This window comes from Gastrolobium bilobum, unplaced genomic scaffold (genome assembly GCF_033153095.1).
Source record: "Gastrolobium bilobum isolate Gb01-03AN ecotype WA unplaced genomic scaffold, APGP_CSIRO_Gbil_v1 utg34677, whole genome shotgun sequence".
NCBI classification, from domain to species: domain Eukaryota; kingdom Viridiplantae; phylum Streptophyta; class Magnoliopsida; order Fabales; family Fabaceae; genus Gastrolobium; species Gastrolobium bilobum.
In genome coordinates, this window is record NW_026897235.1 from 141387 (window position 1) to 165496 (window position 24110).

The 24110-nt window shown below is 34.6% G+C and overlaps 1 protein-coding gene across 1 annotated transcript; it reads left to right on the forward strand.

Moving 5' to 3' along the window:
- LOC133305078 (putative disease resistance protein At4g11170) lies at positions 1-24064 on the forward strand. The gene is made up of 8 exons (XM_061505208.1): positions 1-237; positions 7871-7945; positions 8046-8138; positions 8595-8666; positions 19937-20442; positions 21103-22204; positions 22309-22605; positions 22723-24064. The coding sequence occupies exons 1-8, from the start codon at positions 1-3 to the stop codon at positions 23908-23910; spliced, it is 3570 nt and encodes a 1189-aa protein (XP_061361192.1). The 3' UTR covers positions 23911-24064.
- Positions 24065-24110: the final 46 nt, after the last annotated feature.

Below are 24110 nucleotides of genomic sequence, written 5' to 3' on the forward strand. Positions count from 1 at the left end.
ATGCAACACTCAAATTGGGATAAGGAAAATATTGTAGTTCACTGCTATATTCTTAATAGTCTTCCTAAACACTTGTTGGAGCAAGTAAACATGGTTGAGAGTAGAGCAGAGATGCTTCAGACTCTTGATGACCTATATGCTATGTCCAGCAGTTCCGCTGAACAGAATGTACTAAGTGCAACAGGTTTTGCTGAGAGTTTTGTTAATAGGAAATCCAAGGGTGGTAACAAGAACATAGTGATAGGGTTATAAGTTGTCAAACCAGTTGCAATGAAGAAGCTAAAAGAGAAGTGCTTCAAGTGTAGACTAAAGTGACACTGAAAGAAAAATTACCCAGAGATTATGAAAAGAACCAAGCATGAGTAAATTAAGGCTTTGTTTAGTGGATGAATCAATGATTCATGAACCATTGCTTGTGTTTGCTACTCTTTGTAGTGGTTCAAACATAACGTGCTTGTCAGCAGTGTACAAAGAAATTTTAAACTTGAAGATGATGAGCTTGTGTCTATAGGAGCAGTAGGATAAGTTATTGATAAATTGAAGGACTTTAATTTTGGATAACTGTTTTTTTGTTCAGGACTTCAAGAAGAATTTACTTATTGTTAGTTGTTTGGTTAAAACGTGGTTTGACAATGCAATTTAATTCCTCATTTTCATTTTGAAGTTCATCCTCATTTTGTTTGTTTCGGTGCATTGTTTAAATGGTGTTTATTACATGTGTCCTATAACCAATCAAATTAATAATGTTGGATGATGAACAATAACCTTATTAATGAAAGAAAGAAAAGTTTCAAATGAAGCATATATTTCACCCTTGCGATTGGGTCTCATTGGGTCTAATAGAAAACATGGTTTAGTTAAAAGAGGGACTCAAAGTTACATAGACTTTGAACTAAAACCTACATGTGAGTCATGTTTGAAAGGTAAAATGACCAATCAATTTTTCAAGGACAAAGGAATTTGCACAACTGCTCAATTATAATTTGTAGATACTGATGTAAGTAGATCGATAAGTGTTCAAGCCAAAAGAGGTTATGAGTTCTGCATTATATCAATTATTACTTTGGATTTAGATATGTGAACCTAGTGTGCCATAACCTTGAAGCTTTTGAAAAAATCCAAGAGTTTTAGGTTCGAGGCAGAAAAAAATCTAGATATATAAATCAAAACACTTCGGTCTATCTGAGGTGGTGAGTATTTGTTTGGAAAATTTAGGTCTTACCTGATTCAAGAGTGGATAGTTTCATAACTGTCAACCATAGAAATGCCTTAATTGATGACATGGAGAAGTCCATGTTCAGTTATTCATCTTTGCCAATATTGTTTGGGGAGATGCTTAGGAGAAGGCAATGAACCTTCTTAACTTGGTTCCATCAAAATTTAATATAAAGACACCTATAGAATTATGGAAAGGGTGCAAGCCCAGTTCAAACTATATTCAGATTTAGGGTGCTCCGACATACGTCTTAAACAGAAGTCAAATAAGATAAAATTTTGTATTGAAGTGTGCATGCTTATTGGCTACCCTAAGAGAACCCAGGGTCGGATCTTCTATAATCCAAAGGATAAAAGCTCTTAGTGAGAACTCACGTGACATTCTTAAAGGTGGACTGTGCGGAAAATTATATGCCTATGCATAATTAAGGTTATTCTTGATGAGACTTATCTCAGTTAAAGAATTTCTAGAATCTCTAGAAGTTTCATCCTATGTTCCTTTGGTTGATCAAAGAGGGAAAAATATACCTTTTGGTAAACAAATACAGGAACCGTATTTGAAAATTCAACTTGATAATATACAGGTAAAACTAATAGAAATATTAGTATCAAATGTAGAAGAATAATATCAAGGAGTTGTTAACACATTATATTGGATCCTCAACAAATTGGAGAACCACTACCTGACCTAAACTTGGATCTATTAGTAAATACACAATGTCTAGTGCGATATGTCTGTTGTGGGAAAGAACCTTGTCAACCCTCAAGTTATCTTTTGTTGGGTGATAACAATCCAACTAGTTACGATAATACAATAGAAGATGTTGTTAATCAAGTGTGGCTTAAATCTATGAACCATGAGGTGGAATACTTTTATTTCAACTCTGTTCTGTCTCTGCTAAAGGCACCAAGAAGGGTAATACCTAATAGGTGTATGTGGACATACAAGGAAAAGAAAGAATAGATGAGTAGGTGAAAACCTTCAAAGCTAGATTGGAGGCAAAAGATCATACCCAATAAAGGGTGTTCCTTATGCAAAAATCTTTTGCCAAACCCCATGCTTAAGTCTATCCAGATTTTCTTAGTTGCTGCTACAAGTATCAATTATGAGATTTAATTGAGATTTGGTAGATGGATGTCAGAATAACTTTTCTCAATGAAAATTTAGAAGATGGATGTCAGAATAACTTTTCTCAATGAAAATTTAGAAGATGATATCTACATGGAACAACCAAAAAGGGTTTATAGGCAAAGAGTAGGAACACACAGTATATAAGTTGTGAAAGTTCATTTTGTGGACTTAAGCAAACATCTAGGTCATGGAACATCAGGTTTGATCAGGTTATCAAAAATTTTAATTTTGAGAAAATCTTAATGAACGATGTGTGTATGTGTGTAAAAGGATCCAAAGGGAGGCAATAGCTTTTCTTGTACTTTATGTAGATGATATGCTCTTTATTGGAAATAACATGGGATGTATTGTTAGGCATAAAGAGTTGGCTAAGTAAGCATTTTGATATGGAAGATCTGGGAAGGCAATTATATTCTCGGTATAAAACTTTTACGATACTGGAAGAATAAGTTGCTGGCATCATCTTAGGCTACTTACATTGACAAAACTCTGCCAAAATTGAACATAGGGAATTCTTAGAGGGGAATTATATCCTTCAGACGTGGAATTCATCTTCATAAGGAGTAACCTCTAAAGACTCCTTAGAAGGAAGAATACATGAGTGATATATCTTATGCTTTGGCAATATGTAGTCTAATGTATTCCATATTATGCATCAAACTAGACATCTTCCACACAGTGGGAGTAGTGAGACAATATCAATCTGATCCTACAAGAACACTATATTGTTGTTAAGCATGTACTCAAGTATCTTCAGAGAACGAGAAATTATATGCTGGTATATTCTAGAGGGAGTCTTGAAAACCTTAGATTACACAAACTCAGCTTTCCAAGTGGATATTGACTCAAGAAAATTAACCTCGAGTTGTGAGGTTTACACTAAACCAAGATAACATTAGAGGTGAATTTGGCAGACTTTGTTACCAAGAGGTTGCTTGAACTTGTATTTGAGAGGTTTACTTTTTTGGGTCTTAGGAGGATCCCAGACTTGCACTAGGTGAGTGAGAGATAATGTGTTCATTATGCTTTTGGAGTAAGACAATGAAACAATGTAATCTTTTTTCTGAGTTTTACAAATGATGTATTGTTCATTATCTTATGCACACAATTTACAAACATTAAGGTCCGGATCAATTGTGAAGTATATGGTCATTTGGATACGTTCATGGAGGACATTATCATAGGTTCTCACAATTGATGAATAGGTTCATAGTTGTTAAATAAAGTTGGGCACTATATTTAAGCTGTAATATTTTATAAAGTGGACTTGTTCGAATCATTGTAAAATATTGATGTGAATTAATATTCTCATTAAAAGGATTAAGGAGAGATTTGATTAAGGTTATTTTTCTGTCATAAGGTATCAAATATTTAGTTAACTATAGTTATGTGATTGCTCTGAATCTTGAGTTATTATAAATAGATAATTAAATAGTTTTCATTATTTTATTTACCAACGGGTGATGTCCGATCTATTGACGACCAATGACTCAGTATTTTGGAAGTTAGACTATTTGATTATTAGTATTTTTGAGATAAACAATATGAAATTTGTAGGAAATGTTCCCTTGATATGGTTCTATATTTGGATATTGAAGATATTGGCCAATACATGTAATCCATTAGAGAAACTATCACAGTTAAGAGAATAAATAATTGATTAAGTATCAAAAAGCTTATCAGTCAGTTATCGACATTATACAAAGGGACGACACATATTTGTGTTATAAATATTATTAATCTTGGAGTTCCAGTTCGAATTTTTAGTGGAGTAACACTGGATTAGATAATCATTTATCGATTATCAGGAGCCTAAATTAATAATAGATGGTAGATCCCCAGGCTAGCTTGAGATAAGGGATGAGGTAATTTCAGTTGACGATGACTAGTGAGTTATATGGTCTTGGGCTTTGGGCTCAAGTTTGTACTCGAGCATGTAGGATAATGTTGGGTTTATGCTCTTTTAGCAAAGCCCAATTGGGCTCAATGTATCAGTAGAGCCCAAGAAGTCTAAAGTCTAAGAAGCTTAGGACTAGAATTTCTTGGTACTTATATATATATATATATATATATATATATATATATATATATATATATATATTTGGTCATCAACCTCCAAGTTGCTTTTGGTGAGGTAAGATCAAATCTGAAAAAGTAATAGTGCCTACACACTTCCCCCTCTCCCTTGAAGATAATCTTCAAGATTACCTAGAAGTAATCTTGGACAAGGAGATCAGATCGTACTGTGACACTGAGGAAGTATGTTTGTGCTGTGGCGTTGAGGAGGGAAGTTCGTGCAGAGGAGATTCTATGGCAACAGAGGCAAGAAGGAATACCACACCTACATATGGGAGGTTTCTCGCAGATCTACGCTTTGAGATGTATGATTTTTGTGGTTGCGAGACATTGATGATTCATAAGCATACAAATATTAGGTCCAAAGTCGCTTCTGTTGATCCAATTTTTTCAACACAGTGTCCTTGCGTGTATCATACCATGGTTGAAGTAAAATTGAGCTTGCCTGTCTGGGCTAAATGCTATTTTGACTTTTGAGCTTTCTGTTTGAGAGTTTGGGTTTTCCTGGGTAAGCTCTGAGTTTTTTATTTTATTTTTTTAAAGTCATTTAAACCTTGTCAAATCAATACTTTTTTTTTTATACTGAACAGCTCAAGCTCCGATGAGTTATATTATGTATCTTTTCTTTTTTAGAAATATTCTACCGGTTCATCATTTCGCGACTAATCTGATTCGGGGCGGTTCTAGGGTTAAAGCTTTAAATTCCTCCCAAAGGTGATACTGGAGAGGATCGAACACATGCTCTTACCCCCACTTGCTCAACTCCCATGTGAGAACTGAGCTACTACCATTTGATTGTTATATTATCCATTTTTTTTTATTTTACCTTATTAGGAAGTGGGCGGTAAGGATGAAATTCGCAATTTAACAATTCTAAGTGATGGAATTTTTTCTAATATATCTGTATAGGACTCTATTGTATTCTTCTATTCAAATTCAATTTTATTTTGTAAAGCATAAAGCTTAGAAGATTTTTAAAAACAATTTTAACATAAATACATCAAATATATAATAATAGATGAGTTTTTTTTTTAAGTCACGTAATGGTGTTAAGTTAATGATCAATCAACATTAAATAGGTAACGAATTGAAAAAATGAGGTAGTCAAACACTCCTAATAATTGGATACATAGTCAGACAAAATAAATCAAAATTGGTCCAAGCCGGATATTCGAATCTAGCAAAGAAATGGAGAAATAAAGGGCCAAGTGAAATGTTAAGTTCTGAGAAGTTTCTTAACTACGAGAACATTAATTAATGATTTTAGTGTTACCTAACCCCCAAATGATTTGTTCTTTCAAAGATAGCGTGTTGCCATTTGCCAATGTGCCAATGTGCCAAGTTCGTCTTTCATGTGACGTGGTTCTTTCACATGATTCTAACCTATATATAGTTTGGCGCGTTAACTTCTCCCTTGGTTATGCATTCCTTTAAATTTTGTTATTTATTTATAGAGAAATACAAGTGTTATGTAATGGGAAAATTGTTCACTTTCCTACTGACTCAATATAGCGTGATACTATTCACTTTAACTTTTGTTTTGCTTTTTTTTTTCTATACAATGGGGCCCACGGTATTTTTGTGTATGTAATATGACACAAATGGTGTCATGTTACATGACAAACGATTATCCCATATTTATATGGGTCCAAATTTTCTACAATTGAGACAAAATTACTACTCTCACAAAAAAGGAGTAGGTCCCATAAAAAATGAGTTTGTCAAAAAATTATACTATATACTATCAGTAGTATATAGATGTGTTAGATAAAAACTTCTGCCACAAAGGCAGAAATGTTTTTCCATATTTATATATATAATTTAAGAAATGTTATATTTATAAATTTTCTTTGTTTACAAACTCTTATAACTAAATCTTGACTGTTGATTTTTTCTAATCTGATAGTTATAATTTATTAAGAATTAATAATTAATTAATAAGTGTGATCTAACAAATTATAACCATCAGATTAACGAAAATTAACGGTTAAGATTTGATTATAAGAGTGGCGTGTTCTAATATATTTTAATAGAAATCTATATACATATCCAATGCTATGTGTGAGGGTGTGAGTAAGGTCAAATGAAATTGCTTCTTCCTTCTATAAAACTGCTGGTCCAGTTGGGTTTTGCTCCAACTTATAGGAGCAAGTGTTGTATGTGATCCCTAATCAGCCAAAGCACCAATTCGATAAAATGTTTGAGGTCAGTATTTGCTTTACAGTGATCTCCATCATTTATTCATTTTTGGTTAATAATGATAAGGTGAAAAACAAAGAAATTATCGAAGAATGAAATTGCAAAAGATCAAGCTGAGAAATTGCTTGCTTGCTTGTGTATAAAGACTATTAATTATAGGTCGTTATTAACAGATTGAATCAAGATTAAGGCTTAATTTGAAAGCTTGCTAATTCAAAAGGAACTGATATTGTCATATGATATCCTCCTCCTTCCTCTCCTTTTGGCTAACCGCTAATTTGAACTTGTTTAAAGATATAAAGTTCTTTTCTTCAAGTTATTTGATCTTTTTTATTTCTTCTTTTTCTTTTTCTTGTGGCTTCCTTATATTGGTGAAGGTGAGTCTTAGAGTAAGTAATGTTGCCCCGTGTGATCGGAAAGTCACTAGGTGTGAGTCTGAAAAATAGTCTCTTTACAAAAGATACAAGAGTAAGGTTGTGTGCAATTAAAACTGACCCTTGCAAGTTGAAGAATCTTATGGATCGAGGGCTCCCTTATTTTGATATTCAAGGGACTAGAGACCCAAAAAAAAATCCAGTGCTCACTTTTTCGAATCCAATCATATTCTTCTTAATTATGGAGCTTCTCCAATAAAATATGTTGTATTTCTTTGTCTCTTGCTTATTTCCAAATTCTGTTAGAAACCAATTCTGAAATTTCAAGAATCATTATGCACGTTTTTATTCCATAAAGGCACTATGTATTTTATGGTTCAAAGTATGAAACAACTCTTGAAATTTCCCAGAAGTTCTATATAATTAGGTGTTATAAGAATTGTAAAGTAAGACAAAAAAATTAATGAGAAGTTTCTTTTCATCTCCTTCCTAAGATCGTATGCTTGTCACACCTTCGGTTTTCTGCAGAAATTATTGTATAATACTAAAGAATTACCTTGTATCAAAAAAGAAAAAGGAAAAAAAGAATTACTTGATAGAAATTATATTAGATATTGAGTTATTAACATATATGTTGGCTTGGAATTCTAGGTAAAGAACTGGATTTAAACAATTCCCCTTCCCCTCCTACATAATTTTGATTGCTGTCAGTTGCATATCTTTTTGAACAAAAGGTTTTCAGTTTTATTTTAGGCTTTGATAGTTTTTACCTTATTTATGTGTTGAATTTTAATTCATCTCATATATTTTCTGTAATACTTTACGAAACAGTTAGTTTTAAATTTGAGCTTTGATTGCTTGAAATTATTTTTAGGCATCATACATGCTGAGAGTAGCACGATCGGGACCAATTTATACAATGCCAGACACAAGATTTGATCCATGCAAGGTTTGTCTTTTTGGGCGTAAAATGGCCCTTTTATATGACTTATATAAATTGTAACTGCTTAGAATTACCTCTAATTTTGTTCCTATTTCCATTTCCCTAGAGACAATGCTGGCGTTCTAGAAGGGAGGCATTGCCTCAAGGAATTGTTGCTACAACATCTAACTTGGAAATGCGGCCCTTATATATGAGTAATGTATGTGAAATGGAAACTCAGTTAAGACTCTTATGATGTTAGTCTTAAGCTTCACGTAATAAAATGTTGCTAATCAACTGTATATTAATCTTGTCCCCTTGCAAAAAATTTTGTTTCTACATAGAGTTTGTTTGTTGGAGTTTGATCTTGATCCAGGAAACTGATATGTAGAAATAGTATTTCAACTTTATATATTGACTTCTATTTGCAAAATATATATATCTTGCTCTTAGAAAATCTTTTTATTTACAAGAGCATAATTAAGTAGCACAATGAAATCAAAGGAACTTAGTACTTTATGAAACAAATCAACTTAAAATCTAGATATATTTTAGTTAAAATTCTGCTAATTTTATAGGTTGATGACTGACATCTACTTTATCTGCTTTCATTCTGTACTTTACTTTTCTTCTCTAATTCTTTTTAATGATATTTCTACAATTCGTTTTGCTTCAGAGAATTTCAAAGAACCCATTGAACTTGTTGTCTATTGCAGCAGGAGTTAAGAAAAAAGCATTTGTCAAAAAGGTGATTGTTGCTTCACTTGTACAATTTCACTTTAATCTAAAGCTCATATTATGTATGCTGCTCATATTGCTGATGGTAGTATTCCCTTCAAGTAATTTTGTTGTGATGTTCTTTAATTATGATGGTTTTGTGGATGGATGGAAGAATTTAGCTCGGAGTAATCGTGAGATACATTCGTCTGCTATCAGGGTGTCATACAAGGAAGAATTTATGGGTTTACTTTTTTCCTATCCTCTCTAATAAGTTATTTCTTTGTTCTTGATGAATATATATTGCAATTTAGTAGAGATGTTATTACATTTTATTTTGTATGAAACTTGTAGGAAAACTTAGATTTATGCGGAAGCGGTTTAGGACCTAGTACATTGGTATGCTTACCGAATCATCCTTGTTTCACAATTACCTCTCGGTGCGCAGGTCTCGTGTACTCTTCACGAACAGCTCACCTCAGCGCCGCAGCACGAACAACCTCCTTGAAGCTGGACTGTGGCAGATCTTCCAAACTATCTCTCGAGGAGGAAGGGGAAGTGTGTGGGCACTGATTAGATTCAGAGCTTGCCTCTTTCTCACAAAAAAGACCTTGGAGGCTGATGACTTAAGAGGTACTATTTATATGGGTTCCAAGAAACCCTAGCTCATTGGGCTCTAGGTTCCTTGGGCTCTTCTCATACTAATAACCCATTTGGGCTTTAGTAAAAGAGCAAACCCAACAATCTCCCACTTGCTCTTTTGGATACAAACTTGAGTCGTAAAACCCAAGATCATGTAACCCATAAGTCATCATCTATCCGAAAAATACCCCATCCCTTGTCTCAAGCTAGCTTGGGGATCTACCATCTGTTATTAATCAAGACTCCTGATAATCAACGAATGATTATCTAATTCGGTGCTACTCCACTAAAAGCCCGAACTTGAACTCCAAGATTAACAACACTTATAACATGAATATGCATCGCCCCTTTGTAGAATGTCTATAATTGATTGACAAGTTTTCTGTAACTCAATCAATTATTTATTCCCTTGACTATGATAGTTTCTTTAATGGATTACATGCACTGGCCAGTGTCTTTAATATCCAAGTACCGAAACATATCAAGGGGACATATCCTACAAATTCCATGTTGTTTATCTCATAAATACCGATAATCAAATAATCTCACTCCCAAAATACCGAGTTATTGGCCGTCAATAGATCGAACCTCACCCGTTGGTAAATCAAAGAATGAAAACTATTTGATTACCTATTTATAATAAACTCAGGATTAAGAGCAATCACATAACTATAGTTAACTGGAGATTTGATACCTTATGACAGAAAAACAACCTTAATCAAATCTCTCCTTGATCCTTTCAATGTGAATGTTAATTCACACCAATATTTTCCAATGATTCGGACAAAACTATTTCATAAAATATTGCAGCCTAAATAAAGTGCCCAACTTTATTTAACAGCTGTGAATCCATTCATCAATTGTGAGAACCTATGATCATGTCCTCCATGAACGTATCCATATGATCATATACTCCACAATTTGATCTGGACCTTTATGTTTGTAAATAGTGCGCAAAATAAATAAATAAAACCTTATTTATGAAATTCAGAAAATTATTTTATTGTTTCATAGTCTTACTCCAAGAGCACAATGAAACCAATAACTCCCACTTGCTTAATGCAAGTCTGGGATCCTCTTAAGACCCAAAGAAGTAACATGCCTCTCGAACACAAGTTCAGGCAAACTCTTAGTAACTGGGTCTGCAAGATCCACCTCTAATGCTATCTGAGTTTAGTGAAAAACTCATAGCTCGAGGTTAATTTTCTTGAGTCAATATCGACTTGAAATAACTGAATATTTAAAAACTCAGCTTTTCAAGACTCCCACTAGAATATACCAGCATATAATCTCTCGTTCTCCAAAGATACTTGAGTACATGCTTAACAATAATCTAGTATTCCTCTAGGTTCAAAATGGTACTATCTCACTACTCCCACTGCGTGACAGATGTCTGGTTTAACGCCCAACATGATATGCGTGAGTCTACCTTTGCCAAAGCATAAGATATCTTGCTCATGCATTCATCCTTCTTAGAAGTCTTTGGTCACTCCTTAGAAAGATAAATTCCACATCTGAGAATTATAATTCTTTTCTTAGAATTCTCATGTTGAATTTTGGGTTTTGTCAATGTAAGTAGCCTGAGGTGATGCCAACAACTTATTCTTCCGGTCTCATAAGAGTTTTATACCAAGAATATAATTGGCTTCCCCAGTGCTTTCATACCAAAACACTAACTTAGCCAACTCTTTATGCTTGATATTACCTCCACATTGTTTCTAATAAGGAGCATATCATCTACATAAAGTACTAGAAAAACTACTGTCTTCCGTTGGATCCTTTACATACAAATACACATCATTCATCAAGGTTCTCTCAAAATCAAAATTTTGATAACCTGATCAAAACTGATGTTCCAAGACCTGGATGCTTGTTTAAGTCTATGAAATAGACTTTCACAACTTGCATACCATGTGTTTATACCCATTTGCTATAAACCCTTTTGATTGTTGTATGTAGATATCCTGACATCCAACTCCCAAAATGAAATCTCATAATTGAGACTTATAGCAACTAAGAGAATCTGGATAGACTCAAGCATGGCGTCTGGCAAAAATTGCCTCCAAGCTAGCTTTGAAGGTTTTCACCTTTCTGTCCATCCTCTCTTTGCCTTTTATGTCCACATGCACCTTGTGGGTTTTACCCCTCTTGGTGTCTTTACTAGGACCAAACAGAGTTGAAATACAAGTATTTCATCTCATTGTTCATAGCTTGAGCAACACTTGATCAACAACATCTTCTAGTGCATTATCGTAACTAGTAGGATCAATATCACTCAACAAGAAACAACTTGAGACTTAACAAGGTTCTCTCCCACTACGAATGTATTGCACTAGACCTTGTGTATTTATAGGTAAAACAAAGAGTGGGTCAAATGATGGATCTTCAATTTCTTGAGGATCCGCTTATCCTTGATATTGTTCATTTACATGTGATACTAATATTTCTACTAGTTTCACTTATATATTATCATGTTGAATTTCCAATCATGGTTCTCTTGTTTGTTCACTTAGAGATATATCTATCCCCTCTTGAACAATCAAGGGAACAGTGGATGAAGCTTCTAGAGATTCTGGAAATTCTTGATCTGAGATAAATCTCATCAAGAATAACCTAACTTAAGAGCTTATAATTTCTTATCTAGTCCTCCTTTAAGAAAATCATGTGAGTGCTCACTTAGATTATCTTGTCCTTAAGACTAAATAAGAAATCATCTCTAGTTCTCTTAGGGTAGCCAAAAGATATGCACTTCTCCATACAAGATTCCATCTTATTTGACTGCTGTTGTAGGACGTGTGCCGTAGCACCCTAAATCTGAATATGGTTTGATCTGGGCTTGCACCCTTTCCATAATTCTTTAGGTGTCTTTACAACAAACTTTGACAGAATCACGTTAAGAAGGTACATTTCCTTCTCTTAGGCATCTCCCTTGAACAACATTGACAAAGATGAATAACTGAACATGATCTTCACCAAGTCTAGAAATGTTTGATTTTTGCATACTGCAACTTCATTCAACTAATGCATTCTTAGAGTTGACAGTTACAAAAACTATCCCCTCTTAAATCAGGTAAGACCTGAACTTACCAGACAGGTAGCCAACACTTTAGTCAGACCAAAATGTTTTTGATTTGAACACCTACATGCTTTTCTGCCTCAGACTAAACCTCTTGGAATTTCCAAAAGCTTTAGACTTATGGCGCACTTGGTTCATCTGTCCAAATCCAGAGTAAACATTCATATAATGAAGTACTCATCACCTCTTCTGGTCTGAACACTAATTGGTCCACATACATTAGTATGTACCAGTTCCAGTTGAATAGTTGCGCAAACCTTTTTGGCCCTTGTAGGATTGCTTGGCCATTTTACCTTCCAAATAGGACTAACATGTAGCTGTTAGTTAAAAGATTCTTGAACTTTCAGTCCCTCTTTTAACTAAAACATGTTTCCTACTTGAGATAATATGACTCAATCACAAAGGCCAAAGTTATGTTTCATTTGAAACTTCTATTTCTTCAGTGAAAGTTCTTGTTCATCATCCTTTCCATTCAACATAACAAATTTAAAAAGGGTATAGGACATAGGTAATAAAGACTATTTAAACTATGTACCAGAACAAACAAGACGAAGATGAACTTCGAAATGTAACTGAGGAATCAATTGCATTGTCAACCCATGTTTTAACCAAAACAACTAACAAAAATTGAATTCCTCTTGAAATCTGGAACAAATAAACAGTCACCCAAAACCATAGCTTATAAATAACTTGTCTTACTGCAAATGCAGACACAAGTTCCCATTTTCAAGCTTAAAATATCTATGTCCATTGCTGACATGTATGCCATGTTTGAACTACTACAAAGAGTAACAAACATAATCAGTGATTCCTGAATCAATGATTCATTCACTGATCAGGCCTCAATATACCCATGTCTGGTTCTTTTCATCACCTCTGGGCAATTTTTCTTTCAGTGTCCCTTCACTCTGCACTTGAAGAACTTGCCTTGCGGCTTCTTCATAGCAACTGGTTTGACAACTGATAACCAAGTTATTTTGTTCTTGTTACCACCCTTGGGTTTCCCTTTGGATTTAACAAGACTCTTTGCAAAGCCTGCACCGACTGCATTCTGTCTAGCAGAACTGCTAGACGCAGCAAACATGTCATTAAGAGTCTGAAGCATTTCTACTCCACTCTTAATCATGTAGACTTGCTTCTGCAAGTATTTGGAAAGACTGACAAGAACATAGCAGCGAACTACCATATCTGCCATTTCCCAATCTGAGAAATGCATCTTAGTTTCCTAAGACGCATCCTCTGCAGATGCTATGGCCCTCGCATTGTCAGAACAAGTTTTAGCTTCCATGTTTTAGAACAATATCAAAAAATTTGCTTTTCACTTATTCATAGTTGGTACCATCTAGAGGTTTTCGACTCAAAATCATTTCTAAGATATTTTCTGAAAAACATATAAAGCACACAATTACAAACAAATAATGCAATAAACAAACGAAGTGCAAGTAGATTCTCATAACTACTCTTGTTTATTGTTAACAATCCTTCAGTTTATCTTTACAAGGCTTACGATGGGCAAGTCACTTGTAAAAATCAAAATTGTTATTTGGGCCTTCAGTGCCATTGCCAGAGCCTCGATGGGAGGGTTAACAATTTTACCAAAGTTGAATGTAATTAACCATTGTTTAATTTCAAAATTATCCTTAGTGTCTAAGCATTGCCGACGATGGGCCGTACAATACTTTACTAAAATTTTGAAATTATTAAGATTTAATCTAGTGAAATCTGATTATCCTTATCCGATGGGGCTTCAGCGATAATCATTTCACTAATAAACCCACAAATGGAGCCCGCAGGTTTTAAAATTAATTAAATTTTAAAACCTTCACCCATTCAACATTTTTGTTTGAGAATTTTCATAAGGTCAGTCGAATTCATTGTTTAATTTCAAAATTATCTTTAATAACTTAGTATTATCGACGATGGGCCGTACAATACTTTATTAAAATTTTGAAATTATTAAGGCCCAATAAAATCCAATCATGCTTATCCGTTGGGGCCTCACATGATTATTTTATTGATAGGCCCACAATGCGCCTGGAGGTTAAATTAATTTCTTAATTTAAATCTCCTCCCATAGATATTTAAGTCCAATCTAATAAAATCCAATCATGCTTATTCGATGGGACTTCACATGATTATTTTATTAATGGTCCTATAATGCGCTTGAAGGTTAAATTAATCTCTTAATTTAAATCTCCTTCCATTCAACATAAGCAACATTTTCTAATTTCCAAGAATTATTTAATTGAGAGTATCCTTTGTTCGATTTCAAAAACTATATAAGTAAGAGCGCCGATAAACGTGCACTAAGCTTAACATAATTTTGAAAGCATTAAGGTCCTGAAATCCGGTCACATTACGTCAGCGTGTGCTCCAAACAATCATGATACATGAATGTTGTATGCAGCGTGTGTTATTCCATGACCATTTCAGAAAAACCCACAAATTACTCGCAAAATAAAAGAACTCTCTTAGGAAATTTTCTCTAATTATTTTTCTAGATTTAAATCATCCAAATAGCTGACTTAATTATTAATCTAGATTGCAACAATCATAATAATTATCATTTATGAGGATAATTTGAAATCAAAATAATTTCCATAACGATTATTTGTCTTGATGTTAATTATCCAAAATTAATTAATTCAATTATTAATCTAGATTTTTAATAAAAATCATAATAATTATTAATTAATTTCTTAGGATGATTTAAAATCAAAATAATCCCATAATAACTATCATACTAGTCGCTGAAGACATAATAGCTATTATGCTCATGCAATCATACAAGTTATGCAACAATATGGCACCACCTATTCTATATGGCATGTTATCGCAATAAAGCATCTTATCAATCATATAATTTATACCAATCAATAAAAGCATTAAATCATAAATCATAATTACTTTAATCCATGACCTTCCTATTTTAAAGAAAATAAAATAAAATAAAATTAAATAATACAACTTTGGAATTCGACTTTCGCCTAGCCCATAGTATCTGTCTCAAGCCCCTTTAGGGTTTCATGGGCCCAAAAGCCCAAAGACCCAATCCTTTGGCGAGAAACCCTAGGACGCGAAAGAGGAACCCTAGCCGTCAGGTCTGCCGCGCCGTCACCCGAAGTCAAATCAGGCTGAAACTCCAGGGGAAGGACCGCCACGTAGAGACGAGTGCACCGCCGCCGGAACCACCCAAAAAGGTGGCCGGACGCTCCCTCACTCTCCCATTATTTTCTGGAGAGTGGCGGCCACTCTCAGCCCCTTGTGGAGGCGCGTGGTGAAGCGTGGAGTCTCCGATGGTGGTGATCCACCCACCGTTGCGTTCGTCTTTCCGTCCTCTTTCCAACCATATATAGATCTCCTGATTCCGAGATCGGGAAGACCTCGAAAATTCTTCGACAGTACTGACTGCGCATCTTACTCGCGGTTTCTCGATCTTGAACTTTTACAAAATATTGGAAAAATACACAGAAATTTCGAAAATAAATAAAAACAGCAAGGAGGAAACCTAATCATATGGGATTAGCCTCCTTGTTACAAATCGAGAAATACACGAGAGACCCTAACCATGGATTAAAGCATTTTTACCGATTAAAATTTAAACTTTTATGAAAATGAATTATAAAATACACATGCTAGATTCATACCATAATCCTAGAACCCTAGGTGCCACATTTCAAGAAGCAAAACTAATTACATGAATAGTGAAACTAGATTCACATACCAATATACAGCCAAGGCTCTGATGCCAATTGTAGGAAAACTTAGATTTATGCGGAAGCGGTTTAGGACCTAGTACATTGGTATGCTTACCGAATCATCCTTGTTTCACAATTACCTCTCGGTGCGCAGGTCTCGTGTACTCTTCACGAACAACTCACCTCAGCGCCGCAGCACGAACAACCTCCTTGAAGCTGGACTGTGGCAGATCTTCCAAACTATCTCTCGAGGAGGAAGGGGAAGTGTGTGGGCACTGATTAGATTCAGAGCTTGCCTCTTTCTCACAAAAAAGACCTTGGAGGCTGATGACTTAAGAGGTACTATTTATATGGGTTCCAAGAAACCCTAGCTCATTGGGCTCTAGGTTCCTTGGGCTCTTCTCATACTAATAACCCATTTGGGCTTTAGTAAAAGAGCAAACCCAACAACTGACATTAAGAGAACCTCGATGTAACACCCTGTTCTAAAACCGGTTTGTTATCATTACGTACGGCATTAAACGCAGTTACAAACATCAAATTGAATTAAAATCCGGATAAATTTTTTCCTTTTTATTTATAAACGCTTTTGATTAAATCAATTCCGTACTTAAAACAATTCCCATAAGGTGAATGTAACTTAACTACATGTGGAATTATTACTGTAGGTCTCACTTTTATTGCTTTTAGAATCTAAACGCGTCCACCCTTTATTTATTTAAGAAATTCCTATTATACTCTTATGGTCTCCATTTGTTCAACATATTATAGGATTTTTCATTAGTTACGCGTGGGTTCAAACCGCGCTCAAATCGGAGCACCGTAGTCTAAGTTACGCATTTTCTAAGAAAAGAGTGCAAAATTCCCAGGACCCCCACGCCCATAGCGTGGACAAACAGAAAGGTTGACGCTTAGAGCGTGGCAATTCTGGAGCAAGCACCCAAAACAAGACAATCTGACCTCCTGTGGTATTCTACCCATAACTTGAGTTGTACTCATCTAAATTACCCAATCTTGGTCTCTATGGAAAACTAAGAGAAATATCTACAACTTCCATTAAGACAAAAGGGTCCAAATCTATCATATAAAATACGAAAATTGGACAATAAGACGGGATATCTTTACTTCTACTTGGATTTTCCACTTAAAGGCCTCCTTTCACCTAATTGACCATCATATGATTCTTTTAATACATGAATTCTAGTCTTTCAAAGTACTCAAACACAAGAGAAACATGCATACCATTTTATCATACATGTATCTCCATTAATTACAACCTTTCCACATGGCTTAATTACAATTCATGGGACTTAGTTACAAAACTCTATGATCAACCCCTTGACTTTCATCAACAAAAGAGGTACCAAAAGAGGTGAGCATAGGCTAAGTCCATCAAAATAGAAGATGACATACATATAGCAATTGGCTTTCAAATGCAAATCCTATACATGGTACTACTACATGTCATGTATAATCCAAAAGAATGCAACATCTTCATGCATCTACTAATCCAAATATGGCCACTTGTCACCGGAGGCCCCTGCAGCATCTTTTCCTGAAAGGGGGTCCTCACAACACGGGGTGAGATATACGAATATATCACAGTAAATCAGGGGTCCTTGGAGCATCTCTCCACCCCATAGTTCAATCACATTGTAATAGCAATAACTATAATAATGCAATAAATACATATCCATGCAGTGTGTAAACAACATCTCCAGGAGAAATCTCTCGAGCTCTCAAGCTGTCCTAAGGATACTCAGATGCAAATAGTCCTACTGGCCAGCTAAACTACCAAGTATGATTTACGCATCGTCATGCAACATACCAACATAGGGAAACACCATCCTATGCCACACCAAAGCATACACATACGTACAACAAAGCATTAAACTATTTCATTGCATTTATATACACTATCACAACCACTACCCAATCAGGGCTTGGTGGAACAATCAAGGGAATTACACCCAAGGTCCGAAGGCTTACCTTAAAGCTTCCGTTCAACCTTTGTTCTTCACCAATTACAATTCTCACTTTTATAAACAACCACCTACACAACATGTAATGCAATCAACATATTGCATTCAAGATTATCACATAATCATCAACCAAGCTATCCAATTCATACTACAACGAGATATGAACTTACCTATTCCAAAGAGCTAATCAAGCTCCATAGCTTGCTCCAACAGTTGGTCACTCAATGTTGGTCCCAATGCCTCAATCCTAACATCACAAAGGCATAATCAACAACCAACCAAACCATGTATTACAATACTAGAAAATCAACACTTAACATAATTTTTCTAATACATGGACAATAACTAAATGGTTATCTAATCTCATTCCTACCGTTTATCTCTCATTAGTAACCACATTTACAAAGGACCTAAGCTTAAATCAATCTCCAACACATACAACCTACAAAACACTATTCCTCAAAACCCTAACTCATGAAAATATCAAAGGATTATGTGAAAGAGAGTGGAAACTTACCACCAATGGATCACACAACAAGGCAAAGTTGCTCCTCAAGCTTCCATGGAGCCAAATGCTCCCCACAACCCTTCAACCTACAAAGGGGCGGATTTTTTAGAGAGAAAATCTCACAACACAAGGCTCCCCACAACAAACCTAGGTTGGATTCAAGAAGAGGGGAGGATTTAGAGTGATTTAAGCTTTGGAATGGATGATTTTGGTCAAGGTTTGCAACCTATAGGGTTTTTCCCCTCTTTCTCCTCTCCTCCTTCTCTCCTTCTCTTTCTCTTCCTTTCTCTCTTTCTTCTTTCTGGGCTCGACAGGAATGGGGAGGGGTTTGGGTTCTTTTTTTTTTTTTTTTTATATGGTCACTTAACATTAGTTAAGTGAGATCGAGTGGGTATTGATTCATCTATCTATTCAACTCCATTAATTACCAAACTTTACCCAAAAGTCTGGAATGTTATTCTAAGAATATTTCTGCTTTTATTTTTATATTTTGGGTACTTTTGCCTACATCTATTTGTACCCCTTAATTTTCACATAGTACCCTTTTTACCTCAAAAGTGACCCCAATTCACTTAATTAAGTTCTATACTTAATTTTACTCACTAATACTTGCTTAATTCTTTAATTACATATAATTTACTAATTAATTAGGCTAAGACTATTATACTGGACTTGTCATGTTTAAAAGCTGTACTCACAAGTCACAAAGGTACCTAAATGGGTAAATAGAACAGGAAAGTTTTGTGCAGGGGACACCTTTAACTCCAATTATACAATTGTTCTTCTCTGTGATCACCATCATGTCCATGCTTTTTGATCATACCTTCTAATTTTTTTTTTCAGAAGAATTAGAAATTTACATTTTAAATTTGTTCTCTCTCTCTTGAATTCCTTGTTAATAATATATTGACTTGAAATTTCACAATGAACTTTTAGAGGATTCTTTTCTTTTTTCTTTTATTTTTAGTATGATTTGAGTTAACATCTCCAAGAGTTTTTGGAATGGATCTAGTTTGTGTTGGATATTTAAATTATTAATATTTTTTAACCCTCACCAAAAAATAAATTAGTAATATTATTTTCACATGTTACAAAAAAGTAGACTAGATACAATTTTTAAATATTGCAAAAAAGAAAATTACTATATTTTTATATGTTACAAAAAAAAAAAAAAGTAATTAGCAATACCTTTTTGAATGTTATTAGTAACATATTTTTTAACTGTTACTAGGCTACTAGTAACATGTCAAACTGTAGGTATAACCTATTTGGTAAGGTGGCCTTAATATAACACTCTTTACATTTTATTAATGGAAAATGTTGCTATATTTCAAGTATGTTGTAGTGATCATAATTCATAATCAAATTTATTCATTCATTTTTAACAAATTGAAGGGTGTAGCGGCAAATCTAACGTCAGACAGTGCTCCTCGATATGATGTTTTTGTAAACTTTAGGGGCAAGGACATCCGCCCCGGTTTTCTTGGCCATTTGATTGTGGCTTTTCAAAAAGAGCCAATAAATGCCTTTGTAGATGATAAACTTGAGCGAGGATATAAAGTATGGCCATCACTTGTTGGAGCAATTAAAGACTCATTCATTTCGTTGATCATATTCTCAAAAGACTATGCTTCTTCTAGTTGGTGTTTGGACGAACTTGTGGAAATAGTTGAGCGCGGAGAAAAATATGGACAGATTGTAGTGCCTGTTTTCTACAATGTAGAACCCACGGATGTACGACATCAAACGGGGAGTTATGGAAAGACACTTGCTGAACATGAAAAAAAGTATAATTTCCCTTTTTTTTGGTGGAAAAAGTATAATTCTACTAGGGTGCAAAACTGGAGACATGCGTTAACCGAATCTGCTAATTTATCAGGAATTACGTCATCAAAATTTCGGTAAGCTTTTTAATTTCTTTTCCCACAATAAATGTTCACTATATTGTAACTATTTATTGTTATATAGCAATATGCAAACTAGTTCCATAAATAGCAAAAAGATAACCTTTATTTTCTGTTTAGTTTTTTATGGAATGCGCGCTTTTTAGTTATTACTTCTGCATCTATTAGTAAATGCGGCACATGTTCATGCCAGTAGTTAGGTTGGACAAGCCATACTTAATTTGTTGGTTTATTGAATTTAGTTGTTAATTAGACCAAAGTCATTCAATTAAAATGTATTCCGATTTCCAAATGTTATTTGTAAATGACACATTTAAAACTTGTAGATACATTTATTAACCTCTATTTATTATTATTATTATTATTTTCCTTTACCAAACTCTTTTAAGTGATTTCACGATGGAGGTAGGAAAAGAGAAGAGGATGTTCCATTGTGGATAACGAAGCCTGATATTTTAAAATTTCAAATTATAAGGTTTTGTGAAAATATTATGTCTATTTCTTCATGAAAATATATATATTCACAAATTTTAATAAGTTCTCATGTATTTAATGTTTACAAAGAGAGAGATAAATACAAAAATTTGTAGTTAAGCTAATATTAATGCCATTGAATTTCATACATTCTTCCTCACTCTCTCTCTCTCTTTTGTATAGGACTGATGCAGAGCTGGTAAAAGAAATTATCAAAACCGTCAATCTTGAGTTGAAGAAGTTGGATAAGAACCCAATTCACTCAAAAGGACTCGTAGGAATATGCAATCCAATGGAACATTTAGAGTCATTGTTACATCAAGAGTCAAAAGATGTGCGTATTATTGGAATTTGGGGTATGGGCGGTATTGGTAAGACTACCATTGCACAAGAAGTATTTAACAAGCTAAGGTCTGAATATCATCGTTGTCGTTTTTTGGCAAGCGTAACGGAAGAATCAAGAAGACCTGGGATAATGTCTTTGAAAGAAAAATTGTTTTCTAAACTTTTACGAGATGATGATGTGGAAATTAACACACCAAATGGATTGTCCGAATATGTTATAAGGAGGCTTGATAGTATGAAGGTTCTTATTGTTCTTGATGATGTAAATGATCCAAATCAACTAGAAGTTTTAGTTGGAGATCATGATTGGTTTGGAACTGGTAGTAGAATCATTGTAACAACTAGAGATAAGCAGGTGTTAGCTAACAAAGTTGATGATATATACCAGGTTGGGGCATTGAGTAATAGTGAAGCACTTGTGCTTTTCAATTTGCATGCCTTCAAACAAAATCATCTTGAAATGGAGTACTCTACGCTATCAAAGGGGGCGGTCAATTATGCCAAAGGCATTCCATTAGTTCTTAAAGTTTTGGGTCGTCTTCTTTGTGGAAAAGATAAAGAAGTGTGGGAAAGTCAGCTGCACAAACTTAAAAATATGCCAATTAAGGAAGTTTATGATGTAATGATACTGAGTTATAATGATCTAGATCACAAAGAGAAAAAGATATTTTTAGATCTTGCATGCTTCCTCTGTGGGTTGAAAGTGTATGTTATAAAAGATATGTTGAAAGATCATGAAAGTGATAATTCAGTGGCTGTTGGTTTAAAAAGGCTGGAAGACAAGGCTCTTATAACTATTTCTGAAAATAATGTTGTATCTATGCATGAAAAGTTACAAGAAATGGCTTGGGAGATTGTTCGCCAAGAATCTAGTGAAGACCCTGGAGGCCGCAGTCACTTGAGGGATGCTGATGTTCATGAAGTATTGTTGAATGACAAGGTAAAGCCTAAATCAAATATAATGTCTTTAGATAACATTTGAATTTTTTGTGAGAAATATGACTTTTAATGATGTTTAAAATTTGTATTCTTCATTGATTGAAGGGGACTGAGGCCATTAGAAGCATACAGGTGAACTTGTTTGCATTTAAGCCGTTGAAGTTAAACCCTCACATATTTGCTAAGATGAGCAAACTACATTTTCTGCAAATTGATGGCATAGTTACTTCAGACTACTTGAATTATCTCCCTGAAGGGCTTCAGTCTTTGCCAACTGAACTAAGATATCTTAATTGGATGAATTACCCTCTGAAATCCTTGCCAGAGAAATTTTCTGCTGAAAAACTTGTTCTATTGTACTTGTCACATAGTTCTGTGGAAAAACTTTGGGATGAAGATCAGGTAAAGGTGATTTGTTGTAGTTATTATTTTGCTCTTAATTCAAGGAATAGAAAACTAACAACTCAAGCTCATAAGTGATGTATTCGATTGTTTTATTTATTTTTTATTTTGTTACAGAATCTTACGAATTTAAAATGTGTTCAACTTATTTCGTGTGGAGACTTGAAGGAGCTGCCAGACTTTTCAAAAGCCTCAAATCTTGAAGTACTGATTATCTTTTCGTGTGTTCAGTTGACCAGCATGCATCCATCTATTTTCTCGCTCGACAAGCTTGAGACATTGGATCTAAGTTCCTGCCTTTCCCTTATAAGACTTGAAACTGATACCCATTTAAGCTCCCTCAAATATCTCAACCTCGAAGGCTGCACAAGTCTCAAGGAATTCTCACTAACAGCAGAGAATATGATAGAACTGGATTTAAGATTCACGGGTTTGAGTGCATTGCAATGCTCATCTTTTGGACCTCAAAGCAAGCTTGAAATCCTACGCCTACGAGGAAGTTGCATTGAGAGCTTGCCTTCATCCATCAAGAATCTTACAAGACTGCGATATGTAGATGTAGGTAAGTGCAGGAACCTTCGGACTCTACCAGAGCTTCCCCCATCTCTTGAAAATCTAGATGCTGGATGGTGCACATCACTGATGACTGTATTGTTCCCTTCAACAGCCGCTGAACAATTTAAGGAAAATAAGAAATGGGTTACGTTCTGGAATTGCTTGAAATTGGATGAAAATTCTCTTGTGGCTATTGCATTGAATGCGCAGATCAATATGATGAAATTAGCATATCAACATGTTGAAAATTATGATGATTACAATGAGCACCATGATTCTTATCAAGCAATATATGCCTACACATATCCGGGAAGCAGTGTTCCAGAGTGGTTTGAGTATAAGACCATAAATGATCATATTATTATTGATCTCTCTCCTCCACATTCCCTTCAGCTGGGCTTCATTTTCTGCTTCATCATTGGCAAGCAATTTTTTCGTGATCGTGTGAAATTTAAAATCACTATCCAGGATGGTGAGGGTGAAGGTAAAAAGGATAGTGTCGAAATGTACTTGGATACTGACGACTCAATGTTATTGGATCATGTCTGTGTGAGGTACGACAAAGGATGTTCTCTCTACCTAAACAGCTTAGCCAAAAATCAGACAAGGTTGAAAGTCAAGGTTACAGTAAGCATTGCAACCAACGACCATGAAGATAGAGTGTTGTTGAAAGGACTCGGGGTCAGCCTAATTAACACCTCGGCATATCACAATTTCAAGCAACAAATGGAATTGCGTGATTCTAATTAAATATCTCAATTTCATTTAACAAATGGAATTGGGTTGTGATTAGTATCATCTTGTGTATTTCCTTCCTGTGGTTTAAGACGAGAATTTTGATTTAGAATAAAGTTTATTATTTGAAGTAATTCGAACCCAATAGGTTACAACATTCAAGTTATATCACTACAAAAAAATAAGTGATTAGCGAAGGTTATTCAGTGTAGGTT